Source organism: Raphanus sativus, chromosome 4 (genome assembly GCF_000801105.2).
Source record: "Raphanus sativus cultivar WK10039 chromosome 4, ASM80110v3, whole genome shotgun sequence".
In the NCBI taxonomy this organism is placed as follows: Eukaryota; Viridiplantae; Streptophyta; class Magnoliopsida; order Brassicales; family Brassicaceae; genus Raphanus; species Raphanus sativus.
In genome coordinates, this window is record NC_079514.1 from 11188686 (window position 1) to 11212918 (window position 24233).

The 24233-nt window shown below is 32.2% G+C and overlaps 3 protein-coding genes across 3 annotated transcripts; 2 read left to right on the forward strand and 1 right to left on the reverse strand.

Annotated features, from left to right (window-relative positions):
* The first annotated feature begins 6067 nt into the window (after positions 1–6067).
* LOC108850255 (uncharacterized) lies at positions 6068–8765 on the forward strand. The gene is made up of 3 exons (XM_057007960.1): positions 6068–7098; positions 7301–7941; positions 8353–8765. Exons 1-3 carry the CDS (start codon positions 6068–6070, stop codon positions 8763–8765), a joined length of 2085 nt encoding a protein of 694 aa, XP_056863940.1.
* A 1578-nt stretch (positions 8766–10343) lies between these two features.
* LOC108848266 (protein CROWDED NUCLEI 3) lies at positions 10344–12566 on the forward strand. Its single transcript, XM_018621586.2, has one exon. The coding sequence runs from the start codon at positions 10499–10501 to the stop codon at positions 12308–12310; it is 1812 nt and encodes a 603-aa protein (XP_018477088.1). The 5' UTR covers positions 10344–10498; the 3' UTR covers positions 12311–12566.
* Positions 12567–13394: 828 nt separating this feature from the next.
* LOC108855506 (gibberellin receptor GID1C) lies at positions 13395–15601 on the reverse strand. Its single transcript, XM_018629352.2, has 2 exons — positions 15370–15601; positions 13395–14789 (listed from the first exon to the last, which is right to left on the reverse strand). The coding sequence occupies exons 1-2, from the start codon at positions 15406–15408 to the stop codon at positions 13797–13799; spliced, it is 1032 nt and encodes a 343-aa protein (XP_018484854.1). The 5' UTR covers positions 15409–15601; the 3' UTR covers positions 13395–13796.
* Positions 15602–24233: the final 8632 nt, after the last annotated feature.

Consider the following 24233-nt stretch of genomic DNA (forward strand, 5'->3'; position numbering starts at 1 on the left):
CTTACATCAAAGGTGAACTATAACATTATAGTACATTATAGTACAGATGCTTTGTTTTTGTTCGGCAAACCTATTGAATGCCCTTTTATTCAAGGTTTGGCAACCTACTCTAATATCATGACCAGTTATTTTTCTGTACCATGTGGAGTAATAAAAATTAAACTTAGATTATATTTAAAACTAAAATTTATTATAATTTTAAATTTTGTTATTTCTTACCAATATTTTAAATAAAATTTTCATTTAGTCAAACAAAAAATTAAAATAAATTAAACAATTTGTTTTATTTAAATTATATTTAAAATAGATATGTATGTATTTTTAAAATTATAATCTTAGATATATTTTTATCTATTTCATTTGGATAAAAATATATTAAATCAACTTGTATAAAATTGATTAAATGTGATACAAAAGTTTTATAATTATCACAAAGTAAAACGAAAAAGTATTTAAAAAATTTATAGATATATAAAGAAACTAATATATTATGATTAAAAATTATAAATTTTAAAAATCGCAGAAAAAATTGAAATTATTTTTTTGGCAATAAATTTTATAATTATAAAAATAAAAATTAATAATATTTATATTTTTAAATTATTATTATATTATTTAATATCATATTTGAATATATTTTACTTCAATGATGATGTATAATTTACATTTATATATTTTTTAAAAAATCCATAAATTAGTAAAAATAACTCAAAAGCTCGTGAAACAACGATGGTTGATAATGTTGTGGAAGCTTGATGAATGTCTCATAACTCTTTTGCGATTTTGCGAGTTGAGATAGATGATCTGATTTTTGGTTTGATTGTTTTGTTTTATCCATCCTACAATGGGATGATTGTTTGATGTCCAATCTTTGCGGTAGGGTGAATCGGTTGCCGTAGACTGCCGTCAAAAAATATGAATCTATCGTAAACTAATAGTCATACGAAAGGATGAATGAATATTTGAATTGTTGAAAAAGTTTCTATGCTTCAAATCGAGAAACAAAGAAAAATAGAATATAATAGTTGGCCTTCAATTTGCTAAAATAACAAGATTTAATTTTTATGATTTTTTTTTTGGAGAGTTTTGTTTAGGCTCTGATACCATGACAAATTGATAAAAATAAAAAATACAAAAGTTTTTATGGAATAATTATATTAAACTCTTATCAAAATAATGTTATAAAATGCATAGTTTATATAGAAAATAAATCAATATAATTTCCTCTAATATGAAATAGTATATAATAGATAATGACAAGTTTTCTATTCTAATATACTGATGTGTATTTTGATATTGACTATTGAATTAAATCGATCTTCTTGATCTCATACAAATGAATAAAAGTTACTCAATTTCTGGCTGTAAAGTGTGTAAACACTTTTTGGGGGTTTGATATAATCTTATTCAGGTAAGAATACAACGTTTATGGTTGTGTACTTAAGGTGTGATTGGTTAATTACTTAATTTAGAGTAACTTAGAGTAAATCAATTGGAGTAAATAGAAGTAAAAGTTCTAGAATAACAAATGAAAAAAAAAATTAAAAATCAGATAGGATTGGTTTTCCACTTCAAAAACAGTGAGGGAGAAAAGTGATATGTATATCTCTTATCAAACAGTGATAAGAGTAAATGAGATAAAAATTATTTCCACCTGATTGGTACTCCTTCTGTTTCATAATAAGTGTCACTCTGAGCTCATTTTCTTGTTACACAAAGAGTGTCACTTTACAATTCCAATGTAAATTATATTAATTTTCAGCTGAAAATTAATTGCAAATTGCATTGATTTTATAAATAATTTTATTTATCTAAAATACTATTGGTCAAAGAGGTATAATTAACTACAACTTACATATATTTCAACAACTTTCTTAATCTGTGTGAAAAATGTCACAACGACACTCTTCAAGAAACAGAGGGAGTAAAATATAAGTTAAACTGAGAGGAAAACAATTTATCGCCAATAAATTCTCGCTTAAAGTGCATTTCAATCACACCCTTAGTCCTTTTGTTTTGTCGGTGTCCTTATCCCTGAGCTCCAGTTTTAAATTGCGAATGTAAAGTTTATTTTAGGTAAATCGATATGATCGACGATGATTCCAAACAAACAAAAACGATATGGACGATGACAAAATGATAGATGTGACTATGTGAGTATCAAGAAAGACACGTTGCCAAAGAGATTTGGCTAGCTCCCTCCAACCCACGTTTTGGGTCCCCGCATTAAAGCTCATTGAACTTTATTCGCGATAAAAAAAAATTCTTGGTGATTTATCTATGGCTCTATCCCTATTTCTAGATCGAAATTAAGTGATGGAAACTATTTGTATTGGAGAAAGAGAAGTTTGAAGACCAGTGGCTAGTAAAGTGTTCTAACGATCATGTGATTTTTGTAGTTAGTGGACAGATCTAACGTACGCACTAAAAACAAAACCTAACTAGTCAAATAATTCAACGAAGCCACTAGATTAGTTAGTTACCTGATATTTTATGTTTTAAAAAACATATGGGTATTTGAAATTTGGTTTAAATAATTCAGAGTATTGAAATAATCAAGGAATATGATATGGTTTGTGACATTTTAAAATAGAGTAAACTATCTTCTTGTTGACAAAAGAAAAAAGAGTAAACTATCTTCTTTTACTTATCCCCTTATTGAACTGAGCCACAACAACAGCTCCAAAGTTACTGACCAGCAAGGTTAATTATCCGTTCAAAAACTATGATTGGACAAAGTACTGATAGGAGTTTAATAAACATGATATCCACTCGAATTTAATATATGGATTTGATTAGGACTAACCAAATTTAATTATCCGTAAATTTTGTCGATTCGTTGAAAAATCTGAATATCTGTAACTTTGCGAATCAAAACAAATATTAATATGCAATATTTGTAAGAGGCGAAACAAATCAAAAATACTAAAATTTATAGAAATGAATACCTGATTCGTTATATATATACAAATTATATAGTTATTATATATATACAAATTATATACTTATTATATTTTATGTAAATTTATAATATTTTTATTTATTAAAATATTTATTTTAGTTATTGAAATTTTTAAAAGAAAATCTTTTTTTTGTTTGGTAATTGTATATTATTTTTAATTTTTATTATATGATAATTATTAATAATTTACGAAACAGAGCAGAATATTCACGAATAACTGAAATAGCCATGAATATTCGAAGTTACCAATATACTTAAAATCTTACGGATCGAAATGGATCGAAAATTCTAATATTTGTATGAAACGGGGAGGATAAAAATTTTCTGGATATTAGCTCCGTGTTCTGACCTATGATGCTAGTGTCTTACCGAGACTCCAAAAGTCAAGGAAAATAAAACATCAATGATTATTCCTAGTGAGAATGAATGTAACGTATGTTTTCTTTTTCCACATGTTCAATAATAATGGTGGGAATTAGAGTAACAACAAATTTTTATCCCATACTTTTACTATAGTAGATATCCAGTACCCTTTTTTTTGTGCACATACTTTTAGTCTTTTACTATAGTAGATATCCAGTACCCTTAGTTTACAAAAAAAAAAAGATATCCAGTACCCTAAATGTACATAAACCATGATAATGTATTGTGGTTGCAGAGAGCATTACACGGGTCACGGCCCACGGGATCACATATATACTGTGTTTCTTATGTGGCTCGTTGTGGTCCTTCTTGGTTACGCTCGGCTCGTCTCTGGAGTCTGAGATGCCCACGGCCTGACTTGTTTAGGCTGAAGGGTGGGCAGTGCCGGTCTAACATTTAACAATGCCCTAATCCAATTTTAAAACTATGCCTTTTAATATTTTGTATTGAAATTATAAAAAAACTAATATAAAAGTAATTTAAAATTTTGAACTAAAACAGTAAATATAAAACATTAAAATATACTTTTTTGCATTTTTTCATGTAAAAGCATTCATTAAATAAATATAGTCAATTCTTATAACAGTTTTGATCGATAACAAAATCTATTTAGGTAATCTCTTAAATAACATGTTATACTACTAATAACTATTTTTACCTTTTAAAATTTTTTTATATGTGATGATCGATATTCTTATATTCTAAAATGCACACTAAATAATTTATATTTTTCATATAACAATAATTCTTTAAAAAACAAATATTATAGTAGGCGATCTAATCTATTTTGACATTGATTCTTGTAGAATAATAATTTCATAAATAAAATACCACTAATTATGTTCGAATGAATATCACTTTAAAGAAATTTTCAGTATTTGAATTATGCCTTCAAAATATCATAAGTAAAAATGCCTTCAAAATATCATAAGTAAAAATGCCCACTAAATAATTTATATTGTCATATAACATTCATTCTTTAACAAAAAAATATTATAGTAGGTTTTCTAATCTATTGTGACATTGATTCTTGTAGAATATTAATTCCATAAGTAAAATACCACTATTTATGTTCGAATGAATATCATTTTAAAGAATTTTTCAGTATTTGAATTATGCATTCAAAATATCATAACTAAAAATGTCCAATAACTATAGTTTCAATTAAAAAATCTTATAAAATTATTTTTATCTATATAGTAACAAAAATTTATAGAAAATATGCCCCTTTAAATTGGATGCCCTAATCGATGGCTTGGATGGCTTTCCCTCTGGGCCGGCCCTGAGGGTGGGGCAGAGGTCCTTATCGGCATTTTCTCTTATGTGGTTGCTGTCTTTTTTTTTTGTGTGACGTATTTAGTGATATCAGTTTTTTTTTGTGGTTGTTCTTTTTAGTTTTTAATTTCCATTAAATTCTTGTATTCAAACTTTGTCAGAGTATACTCTATTTTGGGGTAATATCTCTTTCCGCATTAATACAAACTAAGCCTTATAAAAAGAACCATGATAATGTTCTCCGTTTTGACATCTAATGTCATTTTGTTGTTATTTTCTTTTCAATTATTTTGTTAGATTTCAATGTAATTTTTGATCTTGATTTTTAGTATAAAAATCAACATACGAGAATAGTGGTGGAGTATTTGAACGTACTAAATGCTTAGAGTAGAAGTTTGGGAGTTCGTCGGGTCATTTTTTATGTGTCGTAGGCTTGTTCCCAATTATTGTTCGTTTAATGGGCTACCACTTAAATTTTGGGCTTGTTAAGCTTAAGGATCTGTTTAGTATTTATTTTAGTGGTTGTGGGTTATAAAATTTACTAATTCGAGTCGTTCTTTATATGTTGGAAAGAAATATCATTAAATCTGCAACTACTATAGTTGGCCACAGTTTTATCAGTAGCCGATCCGTAGCATAGAGTTACTATATACTCATGGCTACTGCAGCACAAAGTCAAGATTGCTCCACTCAATTAACAAAATTCTGTAATAGACATGAATTTATTCAAGATTGTATATCAAGCTTTTGATCGTATTTATGCTACCTCTTGCTTGATATGGTTTGCTTTAGAGTATTAACTGACATATGGTTTTTTCAATGTTGCATCACATGAACATATGGGTGTGCATTGTGGCGGAGGTAGTTCATTGTGAAGTGGGTCATATGATCCATGCGAAATTAGGGAAAAAAAATTTTACTTGTGCTTTTACAGAGAATACTGAGAAAATATAATAAATAAGCTTAGTGACCTATGTTATATATCTTGACTCTTAACCTCAGAACCGTGCCTCAGATATAATAGCCCTGAAGCATAAATTTTTTTTTGGCCCATTTCTTTAAAAAAGCTGTAAAAATTCTAAAAAATGAAGTTGTGGACTATCAAAACCAGTTATGTATACTCTCTGGGACAATGATGCAACCGGTTAAACTATATAAGATTTTTGTAATTATTGGCCCTTTAAAATAATTATCTTCTCCGGCCCTGGAGCATATGTTTTATCAGCCTCTATTCAGGCACGGCCCTGCTTAAACTGGGTCCTGTAAACACTTTGGCTAGTTCCGCCACTGGATGAGCACTTAGATAGCTATCATAATTTGATCAGGACTAGTTTGCTTAGACTGAATTAGACACCAAACAACTTCAACCATATACCTTACCAATTGTCATTGCTTAAGCTTAACTCAATGTTCCATGCGGATAAGGCGCCTGGTCTCGACGGGTTCTCTGCTGGGTTTTATCATTCCTACTGGGACATCATTGGGGAAGACATATATCGAGACATCTGTGAGTTCTTCGAAACAGGGCAGCTTCACCAGAGACAGAACGAGACTCACATTCGTCTTATTCCTAAGGTCACTTGCCCTCGGAAAGTGTCAGATTTTCGGCCTATAGCACTGTGCACTACACATTACAAAATCATTGCGAAAATCCTCACGAACCGTCTACAGCCTTTACTGCCTCGGATTATATCTCCACACCAATCTGCCTTTGTCCCGAAGAGAGCAATCGGAGACAACGTGTTGATTACTCATGAGATTCTCCACTATCTCCGCACCTCACAAGCCAAGGTTCGTTGCTCTATGGCGGTAAAGACGGACATGAGTAAGGCATACAATCGTATTGAGTGGTCCTTCCTGGAGATGGTTCTTCAGAGATTGGGTTTCCATGAGAAGTGGATCTCTTGGATCATGACCTGTGTGACTTCCGTTTCATACTCTTTCCTGATCAATGATGGACCGCAAGGAAGGGTGCTCCCCTCGAGAGGACTCCGTCAAGGAGACCCCCTCTCACCCTACCTCTTCATCCTTTGTACTGAAGTCCTGTTGGGAATGTGTACGAAAGCACAAGAAGCAGGTCAGATTCCGGGAATTAAGGTGGCTCGCAACTGTCCTCCGATCAATCATCTCCTGTTTGCGGATGACACGATGTTTTTCACTAGATCGGACAGTGCGAGTTGTGCTAACCTTTTATCCCTCCTTGCTCAGTATGAGAAAGCCTCTGGGCAGTGCATCAGTCCGAGTAAATCTGCCATCACGTTTTCCTCCAAGACTCCGGGGGTTGCGAAAGACCGGGTTAAGCTCTCTCTTGGTATTGATAAAGAGGGAGGGATTGGAAAATACCTTGGATTACCGGAACATTTCGGTCGGAAGAAGCGCGATATCTTCAATAACATCATCGACCGGATCCGCCAGCGAGCAATCAGCTGGTCCTCCCGGTACCTATCGCGCGCTGGAAAGCAAGTGTTGCTGAAATCTGTTCTGACGGCGATACCATCCTATGCAATGTCATGCTTCAGATTACCAGCCTCCTTATGTAAGCAAATTCAATCTATCCTCACCCGCTTCTGGTGGGATGCGAAACCAAGTGTGAGGAAGATTTGTTGGGTAGCTTGGTCGACTCTTACGCTTTGGGTTTAGAGATGTTGAATGCTTCAACCAAGCTCTGTTGGCTAAGATAGCATGGCGACTTTTAGAGGAACCGGATTCCTTGTTAGGACAGACCCTCAGGGGCAAATACTTCTCGGACTCCTCTTTGCTTGACTGCTCGAGCCCGAACTCTGCCTCACATGGCTGGCGGGGCATTTTGTGGGGTAGAGATCTTCTGATAGCTGGCTTAGGGTGGAGTATTGGAAACGGCGAGACGGTTAATGTCTGGAGGGATCCGTGGCTATCTCCGCAGACCCCGACGAGGCCGATGGGTCCTCCTACCAGAGAAAATCAGGAACTCAGGGTCTCTGATCTCATCCTGGGTCAGTCAAATGAATGGAACTTACAGGCAGTTCGACAACATCTGCCTCAATATGAGGATCTTATCCTGCAAATCATTCCTAGCTCCCTCAACAAACGTGATGAACTGGTGTGGTTGCATGAGAAATCAGGAAAATACTCCACTAAATCCGGCTACGCCATATCTCGTTTGCAAGGCCATCCACCTAATAATGAGGAGTTCCCATGGAAGAAATGCATCTCGAACATCAACACTGCACCAAAAATTCAAACTTTTCTCTGGAAAGCCAGGAGTGGAGCCTTACCAGTGGGATCGATGTTGCTGACTCGTGGTATACAAGCGGATGCCCGTTGCAAAAGATGCAGCCTACTGGAAACACCGCTCCACCTTTTCATCCAGTGCCCCTTCGCGATCCAAGTCTGGATAATATCCCAGCCCTTCTCAAGCCTCAGCACTGTCCATCTCGTCCCTCAGTGAGCTGCTGATAAGCAATACGAAGATGATCAATCTTCCACCTACAGGGCTAGCTTCCACGCCTATCTACCCCTGGGTCTACTGGCACCTGTGGAAGAATAGGAACAAGCTCATTTTTGAGGATAAAGCCTGGAGTGCAACTGAGTTAGTTACCAAAGTGATCCAGGATGCCCGGAACTGGGAAATGCAAACAGTGGCCTCCGCTTAGCGCCGCCTCTGAAACCATGTGCTAGAACTGTTTTGAGTGTTTTGCCTTTGAATAATGCAGGTTTCGTTTGCTACACTGATGGAGCGTGGGATCCTCGTTCCAGAATTAGTGGTCAGGGTTGGGTTATTTCTGATCATCTAGGTGCTACTGTGATGCACCAATCTTCAAACCGCTCTCATGTCGCCTCTCCCCTTGTGGTAGAAACACTCGCGGTAAAGGCTGCTCTTCTTGATGCAGTCGATAATGGCTTCCTTCAGTTGACTCTGTTCTCTAATTCGAAGACCCTCGTTAATCTCCTCAACTCTTCGTCATCTACTCTGGAGCTCCAGAGCATCTTATTTGATATTAGAGTCCTGAGTCGCAGATTCGAGTCTATCTCCTTTTCTTTTATCCCCCGTGCGGGAAATGTTATTGCGGATTCCTTAGCTAAATCTGCTCTTCACTCTTTTGTAATGCCTCTCCTTGGAGAGTGACTCTGTTTTATTTAATCTAATGAAGTAGTTTGTTCAAAAAAAAAAGCTTAACTCAATGTAAGCACATATATGTTATATTATCATATATATATATATATATATATATATATATTGCGGTGTATACATTTAAAGTTTAGGATATGAGATGTTGTCAAAAGAAAAAAGTTTAAGAAATGGGATAAAACTTATGTCAATAAGAAGTAAATCAAAACGGTGTAAATATTTATAGCATTAGTGTGGTACATATTGTTTGCATTCAAGAATCAAATGAGAGAGATGATTTTTAACATTTTTTGTCTCTAGTAATATATATATATATATATATATATTTTTAATATGTATATATAATTTTTTATTAATTTTGAGACATGACCTATTGATATAGTTTTAGTCCAACTATTATTTTTTTTATTTTAAAATAAAACAAAATGTATATATCATTCTTACGTAACACAAATATGAAAATTAAATTTCTAAAGAATAAAACATAAATATATCCGTCTTTTGAAAAAATATGTCATAATCTAGTAATATATTAACATATAGCAAAAATCGGTGATATGTAAAAATTTAGTAGTGATATGTGTCTAAAATTGACTAATTTAAATTATGTCTTTTACAAAACTAGAAGTGTGTTCCTTTTGGTAAAACCTATTCAGTTTTAGTCAACAACTGTTTAACTCTTAATATTTAAATTTAGTATATAGAATGAGATATTACACCTACTAAAAATCAGTTTGTTACCTAAGAATGTCAAAACATAATCAATTAGGGATATGTGTCCAAACTTAATAACTTATAATTATATATTTTTATATGAGTACTTATTTCATATGTTTCTTTTTAGTGAAATGTATTCAGTTTTAGATAACAACTGTTTAAATACTAATATTAAACTAAATTATTAAAAATTGACATCAAATAGATTATTAATAATAATATAATCTATATTTAAACAGCTTTAATTATGTCATTATCATGATTTGAAACGTATCAAATGTTAGTTCCACTATATTAGTATTTGTTACCTATATATGTCAGAATTTAATCAATTGGTGATATGTGTCCAAATTTGATTAATTGTAATTATTTCTTTACGAAACAGTGTTTATTTCATATGTTCATTTTTAGTGAAACGTATTCAGTTTTAGCAAACAGCTGTTCAAACAATAATATTTAAATTCATTAATATGTATGCATTTGAATAAGATATTAAAAATCAGTTTGTTACCTAATTATATACAAAATTAATAGATTAGTGATATGTGTCCAAATTTGATTAATTGCAATTATGTCCTCTACAGTGGTTATTTCATATGTTTGTTTTTTTTTTGTAAAACAATTTCATATGTTAACTTTTAGTGAAAACGTATCCAATTTTAGCTAACAACTGTTTAAATAATAATATAATATATATATTAATTAAAATTTTCCAAAACTCTAAATTATTGATATAATCTATTTTTAAACAACTGTAATGAAACGTATCAAATGTTAGTTCCACTATATATAGATACATGTAAACAAGACATCTAATCACATAACAAAATTTCAAAAACCTTTTTTTTTCAAAAATACTGAAATTGGGCCCCAACATTTGAATCTTGCGAGATTTACCCCCAAACTCCGTCTCTAGTCTCGTCTCTTTCTCTCACTCTCTTCGCCATTAAAAGCTGCACCATAAACCCTAAAAAAAAAGCCCTAGCCGCCACTTAATTTTCTTTTGCTGAAAAATGGCGAAGAAGAAGGCTTCGTCTCGTAACTCCAACGGAGCTTCCAATGAGCAGCAACAACAGTCGCAGAGCCAGGCGGCTTACCAGAAGCCCGCCGCCGCGGAGCTCAGCCGTCAGTTCTCGATGGAGGAGGACCACGACTCGTCGGAGGAGAAGTTCCAGAACCTGAAGTCCCTCAACGCGATTCTCCTCAAGCAGGCCGTGGAGAAGAGGCAGCAGATCGAGACGCTCTTCCACGCGAAGGAGTCGCTGGAGGCCGAGCTTGCTCGCTCCGGCGCGGAGAGGACTCAGCTGACGGAGGAGCTTCGCGGCTCGGGGGACGAGAGTTTCTTGCTGAGGCTCGAGATGGATCTGTTCGTTGGGATTGTGGAGTGTCGGTTGAAGGAGATGTTTGGTGTTGTAGATGGGTTGGTTAAGGAGAAGAGTGAGATTAGGGTTTTGAAAAGAGAGGCTGATGATATGGTGCGTGAGTTGGAGAAAGAGAGGGAGGAGTTGAGTAGGGTTTGTGAGGAGAGGGATAGGGTTAAGAGTGGGTTTGATTTGAAGAGTGAGGAGGTGAATAGGTTGAAGGAGAGTGTGGTTAAGATGGAATCTGAGAAGTGTAGGATGGTGAAGGAGAGGGAGGAGTTGGTTGAGAGGGTTAACAAGGAGAGGAGTGACTTGGAGAAGACTCTAGAGGAGAAGGTTAGGGAAGTAGATGAGGTTAAGAGAGAGATGAAGGGGCTTTCGATGGAGAAGATGGAGGTGGAGATGGTTAACCGTGACCAGAAGGAAATGATGGTGAAGTTGGAGAGAAAGGTGGAGAGTTTGACAAGGGAAGAGAAGGGTTTACGTGATCAGGTTGTAGGGTTGGAGAAGAGTCTTGACGAGGTTAGGGAGGAAGCAAAAGCAAAGGAGGAGAGGATCATTGCGCTGGCGAAAGAGAAATCTATCAAGGTTTCTGAGCTTGAGGGTTTACTGGTGGAGAATGTTTCGATCAAGAAACAGATGGAGATGGCTCTGGTGCAAGCTTCTGAGAAGGAGAAACTGGCGGACCAAATTGCGCGCGAGAAGGTTGATCTTTTGGAGCATATTAGTAAGCAGGAAGCTAAGTTTGATGAGATGAGTAAACTAGCGGATGAGCAAAAGCGTGTTGTGGTGCAACTGCGGAATGATTATAATGATCAGATCAAGACTAGTGAGAAGTTTAGCTGCAATGTTAGCCAGCTTAAGGATGCTCTGGACTTGGTTAAGGTCGATAGAAACAACGCCGGGAAGGCTCTTGACGAGGAGAAGAAGAGTGGGTTGGCTCTTAAGGAAAAGGTTGCAGAGCTAGAGAAAACGATTCAAGCGTCTGGTAAAGAGCTTGAGAAGATCAAGGCTGAGCGAGGGAGATTGATTAAAGAGAAGAAGGAACTGGAGAACCGTTCTGAGTCGTTGAGAAAGGAAAAGGGTATCCTCCAAAAGGATCTCGTGGAGCTCAAAAAAGATATGGGTGTGTTAAAAACTGAGCTAGAATCTGCTGGAACAAATGCCAAACGTGGTCTAACAATGCTAAAGACTGTGTCCTCTCTAGTATGTGGACAAGACAACAAAAAAGGCGAGCAGAAAAGAGGAGAAAAGAGAGTGGATTCGTACTCGGTGGAGGTAGAAGCGATCAAGAAAGCTTTCAAGAACAAAGAGAGCATGGTTGAGGAAATGAAGAAGGAAATAGAGACGATGAAGCATTCGGTGAAAGATGCACATGACAAGAAGAGCTTTTGGACACTTGTGTCATCTATTACTACTCTCTTCATGGCTGCTTCTGTTGCCTATGCCGCTGCTATTAAGTGAACGCTTGAAGATGGTACTGCCCTCTTTTTAACTCTCTCAGACAACATTATCGCATTCGAGTTTTCTATTTTTCAGTTGTTTAACTTCTAAACCGTTTGAGCATCTTATGAGTTGTTTACTCAGAAACTCTCTATGTAGTTTGCTTGAACAACTATATGTTGTAAACCTTTTCCTTTTCATATCTGTGGTTCTTCTACTACTCTCTCAGAACATGTAGTTGGTCTTCAGAAAATCTAATAAAATTGTTTGTTTCATATCCAAGGTATTAAGCTATACAAATTTCAACTTTTATTGAAAAGAGTCGTGTGTACTTTCTTAAGTTCCACTTACCAGTGATCATATTATAGCTTTCATAAAAACACAAACCAGTTGTCCATGTCCATCACATCCTGTGTAATACCAGTGACATTTTGTGAATACTTGAAGTATGTGAAGACATGGTGATTCATAAATTGAGCTATTAAAATAAAAAGGACATGCTGATGTATATTTATATCAAAGCCAACTACAACCACATTCTTCATAATAATGCTGTTTTCCTTTTCAAGATGATTGAAGCATCTTTACCAAACCAACGTGTCATTTTTGTGTGTTGCAGTTCCAGCAGTCTCAGTTGTTTATGTGGACTCCATGTACAGTTGTTTATACTTACAAGACTTCGCTTATTTGTATCTTTCGATTTATTTATTTTTTTTGGGTTCCACAAGCTTATTAACTAGTTCTCATCATTGTGTAAAATATCTACCGCATAAGAAAACAAAACCTTTTTTTTAAGAGAAAAGTAACAATACTGCATATCCTTCGAAGAGTCAATTTCTTCTTTGTTCTGTTCCCCTTGTGGTGGTCCAAATGCAAATGCGCTTTACTCCACCACTAGACAGTTTGGTTTTACATTGATAGAAGAAAACAAAAGACTTAAACATCAAATCTTCTGTCAATGATTAGATTTCCAATAAAGCCTCCAAAGCGAGTGAATCTGGACATTTAATAATTTTAGTTAGTTTAATCACTAGAACTACATCCTTTTTTATTCAATATCTTAAGTACTATCTCAATTGCAGATTAAGCAAACAACACCACCACATTTCTCAAAGTTACAACCACCTATGAACATATATTTGTTCATTATGTAGATAAAAGATATATATACTGGAAAGTATCATAATAGTAACATAACCGGAGTTACTATCAACCGCAAGCTGAAAAAAAAACTTTAGCTGTAGTTTTAGTTAAACGCTAACAACGCTAAAAACCCAAAACATGACCGCCTTCACTGTTCTTCTTCCTGCTTTGCTCTCAGAATCCAGCTTCGCACGGTTCACAAACGCAGACGCCAACCCAACCGTTGTGGTAGTAGTTAAACGCCACACTTTAAGACTCACTACAAGGAGCTTCTAAAAACGAGAATCTCGGGCTTTTCACCTTATTTCACCCGTTTGTTAGTGAAAGAGACTACAAGTGAGTGAGATGAGAGCGTTTTCTTTTGTCATTCCGCGTTGACAAACGCAGCTATCTCCTCCATCACGGTATGGAAGTGATTGTTATTAGGCAATAAGTAGAAGCCAATGGTGGCTTGCTCCAAGTAAACAAGCTTCACCTCTTGACCCGCACTCTTGAGCCCTTCCGCGTACTTCAGCTGCCAATCTTGAATCAAGTCTAAACCCGCCACAACGACAAGACTCTTGGGGAAACTCAAACCTTCTAAACTCTTGCTCCTAGGACCAAACGGGCTACACGCTGGATGCTCTCTCTCTTCTCCCTCGGGAAGAAACGCTCTCCAATACCAATCACGGTCTCTGACCGTCACAAAGTACTTCCCATCCAGACGCGTCTCAGACTCCGTTCTCTCCGTTCCTCCAAACATAGGGTTAAGCAAAATGTTCCCAAGAACATCAATCCCTGACTCAACCGCTCTCACCGCGACGTTATGTGCTATGTTACCCCCAGAGCTATCACCCGCCAAGAAGATATGAACCTTCGAGTCTTTCTTGCTTTGAAGCCAAGATCTAGAGTTGACCCAGTTGAGAGCAGTCCATCCATCATCATAAGCGCAAGGGTAACGATTCTCCGGTGCACGTCGATAGTTCACAGAGACGACAACGGAACCGCACAGACCAACAAGCCTGCGGCAAAGAGTATCGTAGATAGCACTGTTGGCAGAAGAATGCACAAAGCTTCCACCGTGGAAGAAGACGATAACAGGCACCACTTCACCATCAACCGGCTTCTGAAGATCGGTGAAACTCGGCGGGTCGCCGCCAGCGTAAGCGGGTCTGTACACTCGGCTAAGGAGATTGGTCTGGCGATCCATGATGACATCGAATGAGAAGACACCGTTGACGGGATTGGCGTTTGCAGGGACCTTACGGTCTAGAAACTCAGCGAGGTGGCGGTTGAATGTTCCATCAGGGCGGCGGAGGAGGTTGTAGGCTAGCTTGAAGTTGGATATCAAAACCCATGTATTGAGAGGAACCACTGTCTGCAGCAAAAAAAAATAAAAAAAACACAGACAAATGGTAAGTCAGAAAAGTTCTCTAACAGATCTCTCAACAAACACCATCAACAGGTCCATAAGGTGATAGCAAAAAAAGAGGGAGCAATTCACAAACCAACAAAGCCTACAAGAGAAACAAAATCTTCCTCTATAAGTCTCGTTACCTAAGCAAACAATCAGATGCCACAAAAGTAGAAGCAAAGCTGATTTGGTATGATTCCAACACTTGGCAGATTAAACAGTTTCAACCCTTGAGTTGCATCTATATATTCTTTCAGAACTACCAAAAGTCGATCTTTTTTTTCAATCAACAAGTGGGTCAAATCAAAAGGGATAGATAATCAGTTGAAAACTAAAAAACCAAATAAAGCCAAGCAACCGACACGTTTCATCACCACAAACGGTAAAATAAAAAAGCCTTAAGCTTTGAATATCAATCAAACGTCAGACACCAAAGGTTCTAACTTTGAACACAAAAGCAATCAACGAACGAACACAAAGCTAAAGAGACCCCATCAAAACAACCAAATCAAGAGATCAAAAGGTCTCTCTCTCTCTCACTCACCTTGCTCTCGATAAGGTTAACTTGATCGCTCCCAGCCATGGAAAAAGTAACAAAAGGCGTTTCCTTTTAATACCCAGACAAAACAGTACACGAAAGCCCAGATCGAATCTTCCCTCGCGATTAAGGATTAGAAGTTTAGCCGAGAAGGGAAATCTGGCAGAGACTAAAAACGAGTTTCGAGTTTCGATGAGTGTTAAGTTTTTATCTGTAAATAGAAGGAAAAAAAAAAGATGAGATGGTTAACACGGTGCTTAAAGAGGTGGTGGGATAAGAATATCTGCGTAGTTTAGCATTAGCGTGGCTACGTACTGTTAATCTACGCACGCAAATACCAACGCGTCGGGGAAGGAGTGGAGAGTGTGACGACTGTTTTTGTGGGCCTTAAGAAAATTCAATTTAAATCTATTTTTTTCTTTTTTATAAAATAAAAAACAATTGAAGAATAATAGTTGAGAGTGGTATCAAAGACGCCCCCAGGAAGGCACGTTACGTTGGAACGGGATCCGTTTCCTTGACATTTTCAACAAGTGGGATTACGACTCTGTCCTTTTGTCTTTGTTTTTTAGGCACTGGCTTCCGGATCCTCGGGTTCGAATCGGGGTCTGGATCTTTTGAGTCCTGAAAATATAAACCTATATATATATATATCTATTATTTTCGGATCGGTTCCAGATCGATCTATAATTCTAATACTTGTAAAATATCCGTAATTTTCGTGTTTATATCAAATCCGGATCGGATTTAGATATTTAAAATCTGAAAACATACTATATTTAGTTAATATTTATCATATATATATATATATATATATCTAAAATTTTACAAAATAACTTAAATTAAACTAGTAGTAATTAAATTAAAACATTTTAAACTCTAAATTTTAAAAACTTCATATTACTTAAAATGTTATAAAATAATAAAAAGATATTTCAACTAAATCATATATATACATAATAGCATAATTTTGAATATACATATTTTTAAATCGGGTACAAATCGGGTATTACCGGATTAGATCTATTTGGATCGGTTCTTTTCGGATTCGGATTTTTTCAGATCGGTTTTTTTCGGTTTTGATTTTTTGGATAAAATAAACTTAAATCTAAAGATATTTGTAAATTTTCGGTTCGATTTTGAGTCGAATATTTTTGGATCGGTTTCGGTTTGGATTTTTGGATCCACGTTAAAATGTCCGAACCTAGTTTTCTTCATCATTTTTTTGTTGCTAAGTGCTAATAGTTTTGTATTTCTTTATTTTCTTCTTTAGTTACTAATGTACTTGTTGAGAAGAAAATACTAATGTACTTGTTCAAAAAAAAAAAACACTAATGTACTTTTCTATTTTTAGAACTTTATGTGATTACTGAGGTTTTACAGTATTTTGGTATATATAGGGCTTCTTATCTCGGAAAATTTTACTACCTCGGGTTTAGACCTATACGAAAATAATTTCTTTTAATTTAATTGATTTAAATTGTTATATTTTGATATGGTAGTTTAAAACGTGTATTTTCCCCTAATTTGATCAACATATTTAAATAGTTATAGATCCTTGAATTTTCCGTGATACTTATATCACTAAAATTCACGAAAATATTTATGGTTTTCAAATAAAAGTGTTTCCTACCAAAAATATATACGGAAATACGTGTGATTTTCAAATAAAAGTGTTTCCTGCCAAAAAAAAGCATAAAGGATATTTGGAAGCACTAGGGTTTAGGGGTCAACATCAATGGAAAACAGCTTTTATTTATAATTTCTTTGTACTTTAGTGACCCCTTGCTCAATTAGATTTTTAATATCATGACCACCTCATCTGTCCCTTTCCTCTTTTTATCTCTTTTGTCTTTTCCTCGGCTGAGATCCTTCACGCTATCTATATCTTTATCAACCGTTCTAAATGTTTCTACCCAATTCTATAAAAACTTTGGAAAACCATTCACCATTGTTATAAGAAAAAATTACATTAAGAGACACATTTTCGCATTTATTTTACACATTAAAACACTTTTTGCATGATGCACAATTTCTAAGTATACTTTGTCTTTTATACCCCTAACCAAGCTGCAACTACACATTTTTTCCTTTTTTCTAATTAAACGATAAAATATAACTGTCTAATTAGCAGGAAAAATAAGAAAATATTCAACGACTTATCATCTATGTGCTTTAATCTCTCTCCTATCTTGAGTTTTAATTTTTAAAATCACTTTCCCAATTCCATGAATCTTAATTACGATTGACTTTCATTCTCTCCTTACAGTCGAAGAACATGAAAAAATTGGAGACAAAAAAGATTGTTTGATTTTGCTTATTTACTTCCATTTATTTCTTTTGATATACACGAGTCACGATCCTCATTTATTTTTCTTTGTTCATTCAGTGTAATTTGTGAACCAAGACGAAATCGAAGAAGTAAAGAAAGCTTCTTCGTCAGCCTACTCCACAACAGATCGAAATCGGTGGCCAAGTCCCCTCCTCACCTACACCTTCAGCTAAATCACTGGAATCCATCATGCCTCACTCGCCGAAGTCGTTTACAAAGGTCTTGATTATGATTTTACTTGGTGATTCTATTTTATGATTCTTCTTCTTCTTCTTCTTCTTCATTTACACAATGATTTTGTGATTATATTTGTATGTGTATATTAGAGATTTTACGGGTGATGTAAGCTTTTGTTTGTTGACTATTATATACCATTCCTCACGATTTTAAAGTGTTATATAAGAGCCTCGTAATATAATCGGTCCTCTCTTTTACTGAACATGTTATGATATTTGTTTTGTTGATTTGATTTAGGATATGTTTCCACTAAATTAAAGCACCTGAGAACGGACACAAGTTCACAAGCTCTAGACCTTTTGTAAGTAAATCACTCCGGTGAGATGTCGTATCCACATATTAAAACATATATTGTGTTGCTTTGTTTAAATTATGTATATTACAAAAATTGATGGAGTTTTAAAGGCTTATTAACAATTAAGATCCTCACCATTTTAATCTAGTGACTGAATTTTTTTTGAAAAGTTGTCTGGATCTCCAATACGCTATAGTCAGTTCTCAAGAATCTTTAATATAATATATGGCATAATTTTTCATGTCTACATTTTTATATCCATGTATTTTTATATAATTGTTAAAATATATAAAATATATATGTATGAAAATAGATCTTACAATATAGAGAAATAATACAATTTATTGTAACAATTAAAGTATTTTGAATAAATTGTAAAATAATTTAACTGTGTGTTTAATTAACACAAAACAAATGTTCTTGTAAAATAAACATATTGTAATAATATATTATTCATTATAAACTGTAAAAAAATAATTAAATGATATTCAGTCTATTATGTCTATGTCAACATTTCTACTCTATCCACAGTTTATATGTCCACAATTCATTTGTCCACAAACACAAAACTGTTTATATTTTTTTGTTCAGAAACACCATTTTTTTGTTGTAAACTTTGTGTCGTGGACAAATGAAATGTGGACATATGTACTATGGATATAGTAGAAATGTGGACATGGACACAACAGACTGGATATCATTAATTAGTTTTTTAGAGTTGTTAATGAATAATATATTATTAAAATATGTTTATTTTACAAGAACATTTGTTTTGTGTTAATTAAACATACAATTAAAATCTTTTACAAATTTCCCAATACTTTAATTGTTACAATAAATTGTATTTTTTCCCTATATTGTAAGATCCATTTTCATACATATATATTTATATATTTTAACAATTATATAAAAATACATGGATATAAAAATGTGGACATGAAAAATTATGCCATATAGTATATTAAAGATTCTTGAGAACTGACTAGAACGTATTGGAGATCCGGACAACTTTTCAAAAAAAAATTCAGTCACTAGATTAGAATGGTGAGGATCTTAATTGTTAATAAGCCTTTAAAACTTCATCAATTTCTGTAATATACATAATTAGAACAAAGCAACAGGATACTTGTTTTAATATGTGGATACGACATCTCACTGGAGTGATTTAGTTACAAAAAGTCTAGAGCTTGTGAACTTGTGTCCCTTCTCAGGTGCTTTAATTTAGTGGAAACATATCCTAAATCCAATCAACAAAACAAATATCATGTTCAGTAAACAGAGAAGACCGATTATATTACGAGGCTCTTATATAACACTTCAAAATCGTGAGGAGTGGTATATAGTCAACAAACAAGAGCTTACATCACCCGTAAAATCTCTAATATACACATACAAACATAATCACAAACTCATTGTGTAAATGAAGAAGAAGAAGAAGAATCAGGGTTTTTTGAAAGCCTGACATGAATCATAAAATAGAATCACAAAGTAAAATCATAATCAAAACCTCTGTAAGCGACTTTGGCGAGTGAGGCAGGATGGGTTCCAGTGATTTAGCTGAAGGTGTAGTGTGAGGAGGGGACTTGACCACCGATTTCGATCTGCTGTGGAGTAGGCTGACAAAGAAGCTTCCTTTTCTTCTTCGACTTTGATTTCATCTTGGTTCACAAATTACACAGAACGAACAAAGAAAAATAAATGAGGATCATGAGTAGTGTAACAAAAGGGAAATATGGAAGTGAATGAGTAAAATCAAACAATCTTCTTCGCTTCCAATTTCTTCATGTTCTTTGACCGTAAGAAGAGGGTGAGAGTCAATCGCAATTAGAGTTCATGGAATTGGGAAAGTGATTTTAAAATTTAAAACTCAAAATAGGAAAGAAATTAACGCACATGGATAATAAACCGTTAACATTTTTTTATTTCTCTGTTAGTTGGACAGTTACGTTCTATCGGTTAATTAGGAAAAATGAAAGAATTTGTAGTTCCAGTTTGGTTAGAGGTATAAAAGACAAAGCATACCTAGAAAATGTGCATCATGTAAAAAAATGTTTTAACGTGTAAAAAAGAAAAGTGAGAATGTGTCTCTTAATGTAAAATTTTCTATATGTTATCAATATTATAAAGTATGTTGAGTCAATCCATATGAGTCATTGTCCATACGGACAACATCCATACCACAAGAGGGGATGAATCTTGGATATATATAATCATCTTTTTGCGTGGATACATCACTCGTTTCTATTTATTTATTTGTTAGTTCTAATATAAAATTTTTGAAATAAGGAAAATAAGTATAAGTTGCAAAAATAAAAAGGAAATAACGAAGATACATGATGACTGATGTTAGATTCATGTATACAAAAAAACCATTTATGCATATTGTTTGACTGAGAAAAAACCGTTTTGGGTTGTAGTATATAACCTTTTTCATTTGGACCAAGCTATATTTTCTACAGAGTATGGCCCAATCAAATAAAGCTTTGCAAAGAAGATGTCGTATGGCAATGAAACAGCTAACGAATGAACAACCTATGTGAACGTCCTTAGACCTTAAAGATGTGCACCACTCATTTCTTGGCCGACGAGATTCATTAAAGATCTTTCCAAAGCAATGGCTATGAATCAAAGACGTCTAAACATCTGAATCACTACAAATAAGATCAGTTAATCTAAATATTTTTTTATTCTATTTTTAAAGAGGGTTGCATCATCCCTTGTTCTTTACCGTACATCTATTCTTTTAAAAATATAAGTCAAAATTTCACTTCGATATTTTAAAATACTTTTTTTTTTGATAACCGTGGTGTGATCCCAAAGACTTTCTAGGTCCAATGACTAATCACCACGAAGCCCGCAAAATCCGCGTTTTCTTACCACTTAAGACGCTCCGGGTGACCAAGTGGAATCAAACCCAGGGCGGAAGCTCTAGCCGGAACCCCTTTACCACTAGGCCAAGACCACTTGGTTTTAAAATACGTTTTTTCCTAGAAAGTTAATTATATTGTCTTTTTATGTATTTGAATAACCAAATCCTAACAATATATTAAATTTAAAATAGAAATCATAAGTATGATATTTTAAAATAGATTCTTTTTGTTTAAAAAAGTTGATTACATTATTTTTTCTGTATTTGAATAACCAAATCCTAACAATATATTAAACTTATTTTTTGTTCCACCAAATAAAAACAGACCGAAGAGACATATGTAACTGAACCATTTTAACAAAATCCTAATGTCTAACATGATAGATCTGTGTACATATAATATTTGTAAATCATACTCATTTTGTAGTTGTTTATTCTAACAAAAATACAAACATACAAATGTTTTTAATTCTTGATCATTGCATTCTGTAACTTATTATTCTAACAGAACCTGACTTTCTTAGTTCATATTGTTAAAGAAATATCGTAATTACTCATACATAGTATTGTAGCAATCTTTTAACAAATATTTATACTATTAAAAGTGGTAAATACTTTTAATAAAATAATGCAATAAATAATTTCATGATTAGAAATATACTATCATTAGAAATTAATATTATTTATAATTTCATCATACAACAAAATAAAATAAAATTATATGATATATTTTATAATTATATAATTTTATAATTTTATAATTTTATAATTTTATAATTTTATAATTTTATAATTTTATAATTTTATAATTTTATAATTTTATAATTTTATAATTTTATAATTTTATAATTTTATAATTTTATAATTTTATAATTTATAATTTTATAATTTTATAATTTTATAATTTTATAATTTTATAATTTATAATTTTATAATTTTATAATTTTATAATTTTATAATTTTATAATTTTATAATTTATAATTTTATAATTTTATAATTTTATAATTTTATAATTTTATAATTTTATAAAGAATATTATCTATTAAAATAGAAGTCATGACTTCTTTCTTGTACGATTTTTAATTTAGATCATCATTTATAAATTTGATTAAATGTATATTATTAAAACTGATAATATATAAAATCTTTGAACTAATTTAATGATAATATCTTTTGATATCTTTTCAACATTTTAATCTTCAAAAATTAAATTTAAATATTTTCACTAACTTCACAATTAGTTTTGAATTATTATTATACATTAATATATTCAGTTATCATCTATAAAATAAAAAATAAAAATTCTATCCTATTTTTATCTGTCATATAAATATAATCAATCATATTAAAATAAATTATTATATTGAGCTAAATATGATAAAATTGTATCACATTGATAAATTTATATATTTTATTTTCATAAGTATAAAATGTTTATGTTCAAAAATAAAATATAATACATTGCTAAGACAGATTAACATTAGGAAACTATATAATACATGTATAAAAATTAACAAGTATTTCATAAAAACTAATTATATAAAATCTTTGTAACTAATTTAATCATGATATCTTTTCATTTTAAATATAAAACATATATTTATAAATTATATTTTAAAAAATCTAACAAATATGTTGAACATATTTTAGTAATATTTTAATTTTTAAACATTTATGTAAATATTTTGAATAATTTCGTAATTAGCAATGAATTATTATTATACATTAATATATATATATATATATTAAATAATATTTTATAAAATGAAAAATTTAAACTTTATCCTATTTTATCTATTTTATAATCATTATGTTAAAATACAATTATTAAATTGAACGAAAAATGATAAAATATATTAAATTGATAAATTGATAAATTTATAAATATTATTTTCATAAATATAAAATATTTATGTTAAAAATATAATACGATGATAGAACAACTTATAATTAGTAACTATATAATACATGTCTAAACATTAACACATCTTAGACTTTTGTATATACAAAATATATCATTTAAAATGTTATTTTCATAAATATAAAATATTTATGTTAAAAATATAATAAGATGATAGAACAACTTATAATTAGTAACTATATAATACATGTCTAAACATTAACACATCTTAGACTTTTGTATATACAAAATATATCATTTAAAATGAATAAGCATAAAAATATTGGTAAAAGAATATTCAGCTTTGAAGGTCTGGTCAGAATTTCATAAATTAAATACAAAATAATTTTTAAATATTTTTTTCATGCATATATTAATTTGCATAATGAATAAATACAATAAGATACATATATAATAAGAAGTGACGAATACATGTGACGGTTTTAAACAATTGATTAACTACATCATGTAAATTATAAAATTATTATATTTGAAATAGTTATATAAGTATATGATTAACGCTAAAAATATATACCACAAATGATCTATAACAAATATCTATGTATATAAAAATAAAAACAAATACATGTGGAGTTGCGCAAGTTAAACCACATGAATAGTTGTAATCAATGTCCAATGAATCACTAGATAACAACCAGATGTTTTGTAGAAAACTGGTGATTAAACTAATAGATTATTAGGAACCTATGTGATCATCCATAATTTGTTTTTGAAATATTTGGAATACATAATTTGATCTATCTACAATAATTTACTTTTTAAGACTTCATCCTGTGATAAAAGGTTCTACAATAATTTACTTTTGAGTTTATTTTTTGTATAGATTATAATCTAGGAATGATTGTTGTTTATATAGATGAAATTTTCAACTATATTAAGATTTTTGTAAAATTTCAAAACTTCTGAATATTTCCAAATATCATACAAAATTATAATTTGAGATTTTTTGAGAATATTACATAGACATTCCCTTATAAGAATGATTTTTTACTAATAAGAAAATTGAAAGAATCAAATGGAGTTATTTAAATCTTATAAGTCAACAACTTTTAAGATTACATGTTTGAAAATTCAAAATCAACAAAACTTAAAATGGAATTTAAATTTAAAAAAATTAGGGTCAACACAATCTTAAATCAACAAAATTTAATTGAATTTAAAGTTCTTAAAAAAAACATGACATTAACATCTGAAAATTGTTTTGAAAATAACATG

Coding starts and splice junctions, on each gene's coding strand:
- LOC108855506 (XM_018629352.2), bottom strand. CDS start 15,408: ATGGCTGGGAGCGATCAAGTTAACCTTATCGAGAGCAAG. Junction 14,790..15,369: donor TTAACCTTATCGAGAGCAAG/GTGAGTGAGAGA, acceptor TTTTTGCTGCAG/ACAGTGGTTCCTCTCAATAC.
- LOC108850255 (XM_057007960.1), top strand. CDS start 6,068: ATGTTCCATGCGGATAAGGCGCCTGGTCTCGACGGGTTCTCTGCTGGG. Junction 7,099..7,300: donor GCAATCAGCTGGTCCTCCCG/GTACCTATCGCG, acceptor CTTTGGGTTTAG/AGATGTTGAATGCTTCAACC. Junction 7,942..8,352: donor ATCGATGTTGCTGACTCGTG/GTATACAAGCGG, acceptor TGAATAATGCAG/GTTTCGTTTGCTACACTGAT.
- LOC108848266 (XM_018621586.2), top strand. CDS start 10,499: ATGGCGAAGAAGAAGGCTTCGTCTCGTAACTCCAACGGAGCTTCCAAT.